Source organism: Anas platyrhynchos, chromosome 1 (genome assembly GCF_047663525.1).
Source record: "Anas platyrhynchos isolate ZD024472 breed Pekin duck chromosome 1, IASCAAS_PekinDuck_T2T, whole genome shotgun sequence".
In the NCBI taxonomy this organism is placed as follows: Eukaryota; Metazoa; Chordata; class Aves; order Anseriformes; family Anatidae; genus Anas; species Anas platyrhynchos.
In genome coordinates this window covers 23,743,552-23,756,052 of record NC_092587.1, presented here as the reverse complement: position 1 = coordinate 23,756,052, position 12,501 = coordinate 23,743,552, and the positions used below count along the sequence as shown (strand labels likewise).

Sequence of the window (12,501 nt, the reverse complement as noted above, 5' to 3'; positions counted from 1 at the left end):
TAATATCTTAAAATGGATACTGAATTCCTTGGACTTTGGGACACAGTATTGCTTCCTCAATGTTATTAAGTTTGGCAAATCTGAAAGTTTTCATTGCCTTTTAAAAAAAAATAGTTTTCCGCAAGATTTGGTTGTGTGGTTTATTCAGTTTTCTGCTGTTTTTTGCTGAGCTTCCCAAAGTTCAAAAGCCAAATAAAAAGGCAACTCACTTTCCTTTACAAAAAGGTTAGATTTTAAAGCTACAAAATTGCCTCTTAATTAATGGCAAAAAAAAAAAAAACAGAATATTTTCTAATTTGTGTGTTTATCTTAAATAAGAAACTGCTGAAGTACAGCTTTGGAAGGAGGTGCAGAGAAGTTGTACGACAGAGCAAGGCCAAAAGGGTTCAACGCGGGCATTTCAGTACTGCTCGCACTGCACGTGTCACTGTTGGTTATGGCAGTGCAAGAGCAAACAGTACAGAGCTAAGCAATTAACTTTGCGTTGTTACATTCTGCTTGCGTTTAATTTAGCTACTTATAGAGGAAATAATTCTGAAAGCAATAAAAACTGAATTGCATTCAGGGACAACCAACAAAAAAAGAGAGAGGGCAGCATTAGGACAAACTTCTGCCTGCAATTTGTCCACATAGTTCTGTCACAGCATTCAGGACTGCCTAGACATAAACTGAGGAAAGGAACTGCTAAAAGACCAAATAAGCAAAATGTAATTACATATATAAACTGACAAAAAAGTGTACTCCTTCAAATGCTTATATTCAAAGAAAGATTATAGAAGACTTACAAGTGAATGGATTCAACATGTGGAAAAAAGCATGTATTTCTGGTCAATTTCTGGTGTGTCAGGAAGAAAGGTCTGAGAAAATGTAGCATTTCATTGAAAATAAAATCTGATCTCCAATTAAAGTACTTATTCTTAGACTTGAAAGGATCTGCTACATGAATATCTGCATACAGTGAACAGAATAACACATTATTCGCTCTGTGTGTTTATCACAGTGAAACTGCAGAGAGAACACATACCAATAAAGGATATTTGCTGCTCTTACAAAAGAGACTTTCCTAATTTTTGGAAAAGTGCAACAAAAACTGAAATGTAAAAAAAAAAAAACATCAGTCTCATCCCAAGGAGATTATTTATTTTCCTGTGCCTGGGCTGTGAGGACCAGCATAAGCACAATCCAAACTGAGGGAAATTGCTGAAATTTACGTAATGCTCACAAGTCCCAACTACACAGCTGCAACTTTGTGGCTGGGAAATGCTGGCCTATTTGCATGCCGCAGGTCAGCATCCAAACATTTATTTTGCCATCACTGCTGAAAAGATGAGAACAGAAAATATGGATACATCATATGTATGCCTAGGACCATATGAATCTACAAATTTAGATGCAGAGATGTGCAATCCATCTTTTCACTTTATTTCATTTCAGAGAGGAAAAAAACAAGGCAGCAGCACTGCCTTTATTATCTTGCCACATGCGTCCAGCCAGCCACTGGCACTGACTGAGCTGTGCAGGACTTGGCTCTGAAGGCTGGAGCACACCTCCATGACAACGTGCTGACAAGCAGGCAGACACGAGCATGCTCTGCAGAAGCTAAGTGAGGTGTTAAAACAGGGTAGCTCTGCATAGAGCTGCCCTAAGATACCCGTACCTTGCACATGCAGTTCCATGGCCCATTGTATTTTCTTTCCTGGCATGGTCGCTTGTGAATCCTTATTTCTTTCTACTAGCCTTAATATGTTCCTGTCAATCACTAGCATCAGTAAGGACCATCACCTCACTGGGTGCGAGAAATTAAACATACTAAACAATTATTAAACAAGTAAACAAAGTGGCACAAAATATCAGAACCACACCAGGATTTGGGGCCATCTGTGGAAGCCTCATATGGAAATAAGAAAAGTGAAAGGTCCAAACAGGGACCATAATAAAGGGTGAATATCAATTATTTACTACAGATTAAGAATACATAATTTGGTCTGTGTTCTTATTTTGCTAAGTAGGCACAAGATAGATTCACTTAAGACAAAGGAAAAAGAGCAAGCAAAGCAATGAGCTAAGTTAGTAAGAAAAAATAAACCAGGAAACCAGGGGAAATGGTTTGATTGGAGGGCCAGGTGGAAAAAAGATGAGTTTCCTTAATGAGGTAGCTGTAGTTCACTAGCACTGCCCTACACAGGTATTTACTAACTGGAACAGACTGGGTAATCTATTTCTCCTCATGTGCTCCATTTAAGTAATGTTGTTTCTTGGTAAGTGAGAATCTCAGGTGGATAACAACTTTCTGCCTGGATTGAGCTTTGCAAAGACCTCTTTCTTGCTCTCTGAGGAGTAAAACCTCTTTGAGGCAACATAAAATAGAAAAAGCCACCTCTATGGCACTACAAAGCTTACTTCACTAAATCAAAAACTTGACAAGAATCTCTAAATTTTCTAATTTGGCTTTTCAGCAATATCCTATAGTGGGAAACGTAGATGAATCAAAGCCTGAAAATAATCACTAAGAAAATATTTACATCATCATCTGCATCCTGCTTTCATATTTCTCAGGATGTGAGCATTTGCTGTCTTCCTTTGTAATTAGTAATAGAACAGAAATGAAATGCCGTTGAGAGAGATCAGTGTGAATTTAAAACCTCACTTCTCATTTACTGACTTGTAGATTTCAGCCATGCATTCACTGACCTTTTTTTATCCCTTTTTGCCACATTCCCTCTAGATTGGCTTACTCAGAGATTATCAATTCGGTATTAAGAACAAAATGCCTCTTTTCCAAGACATTACTTCAAAGTTTAAGAGATTTTGACAAGTCACACATCTCTAAGGGTTTGACAGGTAAAGCTTCCTATCACAAAGTAAAATGGGAACAGACAAGCTCAATCAAAATATGCAAATTTCAGTTATTTTTCCCCATCATCTAGAAATCTAAGAATAAATTAAATAATACAAAAAGTAAATATGAGTCCTAAAATTTCAATATGATGACACAGAAAAACAGGAGGTTTTTGCCTTTATTGTTTGTTTACTCATTGGTAGTTTGTTTGTGTTGTGTTTGTTTTTTTTAAGACAAATTAATACTTTAGGTACTAGTTGCTTGTTATTCAGTGGAATGGATATTTACAAAAATATGGCAACTTTCTACAGTAGATCTCTCACTGATACTTGAAACTTGATGAAATGATGCAAGAAAATTCCAGTACCTACATAGTGGAGAGAGAGAGACAGACTCCAGTTGGAATGACTTTGGCTGAAACAGAAATCTATAGGCATCTTGTGGAAATTGTCACTCATCTTGTTTTCAGGCACTTTGAACAGATGCTACTGACATTAACCTACGTGCTTTCCTCTGGTCACAGAGAAAGGAAGCAAGTCAGAGATCAGCTAATACTTGTTTGACTGCTGAAAAGAGAAAAAAAAAGTGTCCGATTGCTCTCCATTATTTTAGAGAGTCCCTGAGATACTGCTGACTGGAGCATGCAACAGACGTGACAATTATAAAGGCAAAAGAAAGTTCATTGGCATTAGTGTAATCTCTTACTGAAATATTTTGCAGTAGACTTTCCCCTTCCAAAGGGCCTTAAAGTCAGATCTCTGCTGAGACCTGGCATAATTTTTAAATATCACTGAGAAGACAGAGGGAGGGTTAAGTTAAGAAGATCAAGAGTTGTTATTGTTCGATCATCTAGTGAAAGAAATAAAAATCCTTTGAAGTAATGATTTACAAATTAAAAAAGACAATATTTGAGCATCTCCTTCAAGTTTCCTGCAGCACTGATGTTATATTGTCACCTGTCTTATTAGGTATCAGGCTAGCTGAAAAAAATGTTTTGTTTTCAGTTCAGAAAACAGCATCAACAAAAATGTGTATAGTCCAAGTAACGTCCTGTTAACTCTGCAAAACTGAAGTCCAGATAAGTTTTTTTCCTTTGAGACACAGCAAAACAGCCCTGGGATTAGGAGAAAAATAATTAAGCAGTGGAGACCAAACTCACTGTTGTGTAACAGTTTGAGCCATTCTTGGTTTTCTAATTGGTTTGTTTAGATTATTAGGCAAATGCTGTATACCTGTTAAACAAGTAAATAAATAATGTCACAAGCTGCTCACTACAGTAGAGACATACCTCACCACCTAACAGTAATTACTTATGCAGCAGTGTCAGGTCTACAAGGTATTCCTTATTTGCCTGGAACAACGGCGGTCAAAAATAAACAGTAAGGATGCCATTACTGTAATTTTTTTCCATTTAAATTCAATGAGCCGTTTCTTGCTCTCCTCCTATCCGCGCAACCCACTTGCAAAGCTGAGATAGGCACAATTAATGCACTGCACTCCCTTCCTCAACTACCTCATTTAGAAGTTTGAAATACAGATCTGCTTTAATTGCATTGGTAATGCTAATATGAAAACTGTACAGCATCCTCAGTCAAATTAACGATGGTCATCCACCAATATCAGTGTCCAAAGAGACTGAACAGACACTGCTTCAACAGCCAGCAATTACACTCTGCACAGGTGCACATCCTCTGCTCCCCTGGCACCATGCAAGTGGAAATGAAAATGGGACGCTCAGCCCTTGAAAAGACAGAGACCATAGTTAGGTGTAGCTGCTCATGAAGCAAGGATTTCATCCCTGACACAAGCAACATAACAGCAGCCCCTAAAGTGAAGGCAGTGCATCACAGAGCCTGCAATTCGTCAATCTCTCCTGAGTACAAAAATGGTCTGGATTATGTAAATTAAGTATGTTTGAATTTGTTGTGTCCCCTTAATTCTCTAAGGAACATAATTAGACTAACACTGAAGCCATCTCCATTACACACCCAGTTGTGGCTGCTGATCCAAAACACCAAAGGCGCTGGAGCTTCTTCAACGGAAGGGACGACCTACATAAACCTTCTTCGTGGCTCTTTCTTGAAGGTGGCCCAAAAACATTTCTAAAAAGCTTTTCAGAGAACTGCCCTGTAACAGTCCCTCTGAAATAACAGCCCTCACGCCAACATCGCTCTGAGCTGAAGTTTGTCAAATCTTAAAACAACTGGGAAGAAACCGTGTAAGTGCTGATAACGGCATTTGTTGTTGAAAGGCTCCCTCACAAGGCAAAACACCAGATCATGCTGAAGTTAACATCAGAAAAGATACTGTGGAAACTGCTTCCTGCAAATGAGGCAGTACCAATAGCTCCCACGTTGCTCTAATATTCAGGTTTTGAAGAGGATCTAAAGAACGCAAAAAGCCCATGCCTTTCAATATATCTAAATATACATGCTAATTATGGCTTTCGAGAAAAATAAATGAAAGCAGAAATCAGTGAATTTATGCCCTGAAAAATCGAGTTCACTTCTACAATTTTCATCCTAACGTATTTAAATAAATGTTTAATCTCCTGATTCCATTATTTTGCCTTGCTAGCATCAAAACAGAACGTTCTAACATTTAATTGCTATTTATTCTGTGTGTGCTGTGTTTTGATTCTAATGACTGCTTTTTAGTTCCTTTAGGGTCATCTTCATCCCTGAAATATTCATCAGGACCAACTATGCCATTTGTTGCCTGGAATGAAAACTGTGTACTGAAAATAGCTGATATTAAGCCATAAAAGCAGCCAAAACACCACTTAGTTCAGGAAGCTACTTCCTTTCTGCAGTTTCATTGCTGAAATACTTTCGCCCCTCACTTCTTTGACATACATACAAGAACATTCAGAACATTTTTCCATAATCATAGGCAGAAATGGCATCACTGCTTCACTCCTGCCTTTACAAAAATCCTCAATTTTTTTTCCCGATCTCAACACCTGAATGCCTTCATAACAAAAACAAACAAAAAAGCTCTAACAAACATGATTCATCCTTTTCTAAGGATAAATGCAAAGAATAACCAATGCTTTTGTCACATTACCACAGGCTTCCATTATGGGCCAAACAACCACTCTTGTGTTAAAGGAAGAAAACCATTTTCATGATTCCTCTAAATGTCCATATAGTTTTGTCAAAATAAAGAAGTAGGGATGTTATCAACAGGTGTACCTACACTGGTAGATGCAGATGGGATTATTTATATATAATTTTCTTTCATTCCCTTTCTCCACAGATCTTAAAAACTCGAAGGGAAGGGAAGGGACTTCCCTTCTCTTATCACTTAGAAAGCTCTAGACATGGTACCTCTGCTCTCTCTTGGTGATTTTGGTAGTTTTCTACGTTCAGACCACTTTTTTTTTTTTTTTTTTTTTCTTTAATCCTCCCATGCTTCCTGCAGGGATTACAGACCCCTAGCTAGGTTTGCACACCCATCTCCTGGTTCATTGATCTCCAGCTAATGGCCACACCTCAGTTCTTTCCTACTGCCTGGCTGCAGCAGACAACAATTTAATTTGCCAAGGACTATAGCATCTGAATTTAAAAAGAAATTAAGTTAAATATGATCACAGGCCAATACGTACAGTCAAACTAGGTCTGATTTTAAATTCTGAAAAACCCTCAGTGCTAACTGCTACAGAACCTGCATTTAACATTCAGATTTACCCAGCATGCAGTAATTATGGCTTGGAACCACATACTTATGAAGAAGCAAGAAAACAGGAAAAACATCAGTACGTACAATTTCATGCAGCTGCACAATGCTTTAAGCAGAGAGTTGATAACCTAAGGGCATGCAATCATTATAATATTGAAAAAGTATTTACGCTATTTCAAACATTCATTAGAGTTCTCTGCACCTACATTACTCACACCTAAGACTACATACATTCAAGACTGAAGAATCAATACTGCAAAAGTTTGACAGGTATGTATATAACTTAGGCTAAATTCTTAGATGGTGAACAAACATCTTAGGGCACTGCACAAAAACATTTTCTAACCTTTATGAAATAACATGCAAGAATATGAAAGTATATCTACTACTTTGTAGATTATCCTTTAAAAAATGGGTCAAAATATGAAAAGAAATACTTTATTTCATACATTCCTCTCTCACTTAATTTTACACTTAGCAGTGTGTCCAATATAATTACTCATAATAAAGTGCCATATGATTGAATTTCTCTCTTTATCCAAAAAGCATCACCAACATCTGATTTTCTGCCGATTAGAATCTGGCTCAATGTCTGTAATGGAATTTTCCACAAAAAAAGACAACTATGTTAATTCTGAATGATTACAGAAACAATTTTAAACATTTCTTTACCTTCTCTAATAAAAAGGAGGGAAGAGAAAATAGCTTAATTTTACACAGACATACATCTATATGGAAAGTAATCATGCTAAATTTCAGAGAAACATAGCATGGGGGGAAGGGGTGAGGGAATTACACAGAATAGGAAAATAACTATTTATGGAGGATTAAAGAAAAGTTGATGCAACTTCTCCTATGAATCATTTTCTTATTTGAATTTCTCAATAAATGGAAAACAATGCCAGAATAGACAATGTGTTTTTTTTTCAGAAGAGACAAATGTTGCAGGATAAAGCAAAACTAGCCAGAGTCAATCTTCCCAAGTATTCCTGAGCATGACTTGTACAACACAATCTTGACTGTAACACAGAGAAATTGATACTGAAATTGGTATGTATTTATTTATTTAATAATATATTTATTTAATAAATTAATCTTTCAGCAAATACCTTTAGAAAATAAATCAAAGACTGAACTACAATAAGTTCCTAACTCCTAGGGACTTATTCCTAGATTCTTAAAGAGGAAAAAATTCTGAAGATCAGTAATTATAAACAGTTTTAAGGACTTGAATCAGCCTGAATGAGTGATACAGGATTTACGTCGTATACCCAAGTCAAACCTTCTACTTCACATTCAAAGTTAAAGAATTGGGTGCAGAAAACCACCTACAGTAATGAGACTAGCTTGGCTTTGCAAGCAATATAGTAATAAGTCTCAAACCATGACTACTGAATAAGATTAAAGGGAAATTAATCATTTTCAGAGTAAAATAATTACTGTGCAGACCACGTATTTGTTTCCTTCCATGTCAGATAAAATTGAACTGTAGCTCAGCAACTAAAGTATAAGGAAATTAATACTGAAGTTGATGAGATGCTGCATGGCGGAAACAAGCGAAATGTCCATAATTCAAGCTACTAACAAACGTCACCAGACAGGCGATGTGCTGGATCATATGTGGAAGACATACAGATGAGGAAGCATCAGAGTACAGCATTAGCTGAACACACAAAGTGGTAGACCTTAATATTTTCAACAAATGGATAACAAAGCAAATGAAAAGGGCACAAGAGAAACAAGTGATAATAAGAAAATATGTGGTTAAATGCACTGAAGCTGATTAAAGCACACTGCAAAAGAAGAGCACTAGCTTGAATCAAGTCTCCTGGCCAGCTGGATTCCACTGTTGCAATGTTTATTAAATCTAACATTGAATACTGGTGACTATCTACCACAAACCTAATAAGGCATTAAAAATGACTTGGATATGCCAGCTCAATCTGCACAACTGGAAATTGCTGAGAAAATCTGGAAGAAACTATCAGGGAAAAAACAGAGTTTGTGGAATTAAAAAGGAAACTACAGTGCATCCACTTATGGCTGGCAGATAGCACACACTGTATTAATACTGGTTCAAGATCCCACCAGTGTAGGGGTCATAGCAGTTTTGATAATAATACCAAGATTATTGGAAGTCTTTGTTTAGAACAGGATATCTAGAACATTTGTGTAGAGAATGAAAAGTGGTGAATGTTTGAAAATAGCTAAAGAATTTGGCTGTTCCATTTGACTAGGATTTTTTTATTTTTTTTATAGTGACACCAAGTTAGGTGCATGTGTTGGTCTACTCGAGGGTAGGAAGGCTCTGCAGGAGGATCTGGGTAGACTGGACTGATGGGCTGAGGCCAACTGTGTGAAGTTCAACAAGGCCAAGTGCTGGGTCCTGCACATGGGGCACAACAACCCCAAGCAGCGCTACAGGATGGGAGATGAGTGGCTGGAAAGCCGCCTGGCAGAAAGGGACCTGAATATGAGCCAGCAGTGTGCTCAGGTGGCCAAGAAGGCCAACAGCATCCTGGCTTGTATAAGAAGCAGTGCGGCCAGCAGGGCTAGGGAAGTGGTTGTCCCCCTGTACTCGGCTCTGGTGAGGCCACACTTCGAGTACTGTGTTCAGTTTTGGGCCCCTCACTACAAGAAGGACATCGAGGTGCTCTGGACTCGCTTGAGAAGGGCAACAAAGCGGGTGAGGGGTCTGGAGAACAAGTCCTGTGAGGAGTGGCTGAGAGAGTTGGGGTTGTTTAGTCTGGAGAAGGGGAGACCTTAACATACTTCACAATCACCTTAAAGGAGGTTGTAGTAAGGTGGGGATCGGGCTCTTCTCCCAAGCACCAAGTGATAAGATAAGGGGAAATGGCCTCAAGTTGTGCCAGGGGAGGTTTAAATTGTGTTTTATGGAGAAGTTTCTTTACTGAAAGGGTTGTGTGGCATTGGAATAGGCTGCTCAGGTTGAGTCACCATCCCTGGAGGTATTCAAGAAATGTGTAGATGTAGAGCCTAGTAGCACGCCTTAGTGGTGCACTTGGCAGTACCAAGTTAAAGGTTGGACTACATGATCTCAGAAGCCTTTTCTAAACTGAAAGATTCTATGATTATTAAGTATAGCTTTTCACTAAAAGTTGGTTCTTCATTAGTCCAAGTAAGATTTACTTTTTGTCTCTCGTTAATGAGATTATCTGGACAGTAACCATTTAAGCATTTATTTTAAAATCATTTTTATTCACTAACACACCCTTTCCAAAAAACAGGGTACTTCCTCTAACACATCAAGCTTCTTCCACAGCTTCTTCAAAGAAAGTAAACAAATATTTAAATTCTCCCACATTTAGCATCTTGAAACATCCTCATAATGCAAAATCTTCCAAACTGTCCTTCTTCCCAACCTTAGCTTCTTCATCAGTTACAGAGAAAAAAGCATTACTTTCGATTAACTCCAAAACCATTCTTGAACCCCTACGTATAACTTCATGAACGTTTATATTCTCAAGTTTCACCCACAGACTTGTAACTCAATCAGATCCATTCCCATCCTTTCCACAAGTTCTTTTATGAGATTTTCTTCATTTCAATTACCACCGATCAGACCATGTCCTGGAGAAAGCCATGCTGAATTTTCATATTTCTGTATAACAGAGAGCCCATTTTGTCCATTCCTATCTTTTTTTTTGTGTGTGTGTGTGTGTGTGTGCAACTTAATTTCATGTAGATAAAGGCAAGCTAGAACATCAGTTAAATCTTTTTCTCCATGAAGAAAAGTTTCATTTACTAGCAAAGAATAACTGGCAGAGAACAAGGCCAAATACTACATGAAAAAAAAAAAAGAAAAAAAAAGCTAAGAAATTTCAAAAAAGCTGTGGTGGAGTGAAACATAATGGAAGACCCTTCAAAATAAGCACAGGTTTAACACACAGTCCTTGAGATTCATTGAGCAAGTTTGAGTTGCATTAGACAAATTAATTCATGGTGCCTGTTGCTAACAGCAGGAAATAAATTCTCCAGCTGTATGCTCTTGATGTAACAAAGAGGACAGTGAACTGTCCTCTTAGTCTGGAACAGCACCTGTGCCTTAGGCAATTAAAAACACATCTGAAGATCTGCACTGGTGGAGGTAGTCACAGAACATCCCTGGGAAGCCACAGCAGAAGGTGAGAATTGGCCCAACCATGCTGAAAGCTTTGCTGCTTTGGTAAGGGAACAGGCGGCTCCTCTCCAAGAATTCTGCATGGTAACTAGAAATCAGAAGATGCATTTCTCAAGATGGTAACTTACAACTGAAGCACTGATTAAAAGAGGTAACTTAGACATATGGAGATAAAGATAGCAGTGCCTGGTTGTATCAAACACTGCCAGAAAGATTTTTAGCACCAGGGGTTTTTCGTTTTGTCTTTTTTTTCCTCCTTCTTCAAACTGAGTGGATATTTTCCAGTCTAGTTTATCTCTTGTGCCCAGGCAGTGGATTTCAACTTCTAAAGCAGCAAAACTGGAGTAGGAAGAAACTGTTTGTAGAAGGTGTGTAAGTTCACAGCTTTTGAAACTTAAAATTCCTTTTCTTATATATGCATTAAAAGAGATCCTATGAACATTTTTTAAACAATATAGAAAGCAAAGCATACAACTTACCTCATAGTAGCTTCGCACAGCATTGCAGAATGCTTCATCTGCTACGATTTGTGTCTCTCCATTCAAAAAGGCCTGGAAACGTTCCTTCAGTGTCTGTAGCTGTTGTTTATTGAGCTATGTAAGACAAAGAAGGGAAGGAAAACAGTTACAAATGGAATCAGCCTCAAAAGAAAAATATGCAGTATTATACTCTCTTGGAAGCTATGGACAGTGGAAAAAAAAGTCAGGAGCTCAACAGCCAGCCAGCTCCTACTGAAAAACAGTGGAGATGCTTCCATATTTTGGAGTGATACCAGTACTACCATCAGCATGTCTAACAAGTATGTTCCCTGCAAAGAAAATAGACTAAACATGTTCATTATGAAGTATATGCACTTTTGGGCACTGATATTACACCACCACAAACCAAGTCAAACAAATAATCTGGGGGAACAGCAGCCACGAGTCTCCAAGACAGATACCAAGTTTCATTCGGTGGATTTCATATCTCAGCTGAGTGCATTTGAAAACAGACCCTTAACAGAGAATATTGCACGACTAAACATTGCAATCAAGACATTTTATTAGTTTAATGTTATGGGAAAAAGCAAAATCTGAAAGCTCTTTAGGGATCCTGACACAGGCCTTCTACCAAGGTTCAAAATAACTCTTGAAATATTCTGTATGATATTTCTCCTCATCAAATCCACAAGACGTTAGAACGTCACACCAAAAGGGACTGCCACTAACATAACAATATAACCAGGCAACAATTAAAAATAGCTGTTTTGCTTTCCCAGAATTTAAAAATTAATGTAAAGCCTTTGTTTCAGTATTTTTGAACTTTACATTTAACTTTATAAAAATACAAACACAACTGGTTGAAAAGCTTATTCATCTTTCCCATATTTTGCTTAGTAAAAATAAATAAATGTGTAGCCAGAAATTGAAAATATCTTTTCCAGAGGGCAAAAAGTTTGATTTGTATTGGCTAACCTGCAACAAATAGCATTACCTCGACAGGGTCATTGTTTCTTACAGAACTTTTCAACACCTGAAGGAAGTTTGGAAACTTTAGGCCTTCAGGTCTCTAGTGTCAGTGCTTTGAAGCCATTTAAACTACAACACTGTTAAAGGATAAACAAAATTACTGTTATCCTCATGATGTGCCTACCTTGGACAACCTTCATATCAAAGGAGATCCTTCAAATCAAAGGAAAAATTTCATCATACATAAAGTTTGCTAGTTCATGCATTTCTGTGAAACATAGCAATTTACTGGAAAATTGTGCCTAAATTAAATGCAAAACCAAAAGCTGTTCTATTTTCACAGAAAACAATAGTACAGATATCATCTAAACAACATGAGAAATCCTCTGAAA

The 12,501-nt window shown here is 37.6% G+C and overlaps 1 protein-coding gene across 11 annotated transcripts in view; it reads right to left on the bottom strand.

The window, feature by feature from the left end:
* CADPS2 (calcium dependent secretion activator 2) overlaps positions 1-12,501 on the bottom strand; it is a 312,136-nt gene that overhangs the window by 236,770 nt on the left and 62,865 nt on the right. For all 11 annotated transcript variants that reach the window (XR_011806831.1, XM_072033275.1, XM_072033270.1 and 8 more), the window contains exon 2: positions 11,141-11,254. Coding sequence is in view for 10 of the 11 variants with exons in the window: in XM_072033275.1 (XP_071889376.1) it covers positions 11,141-11,254 (114 nt within the window). In the remaining variant the exon portion in view is untranslated. The remainder of the gene's footprint in view (positions 1-11,140; positions 11,255-12,501) is intronic.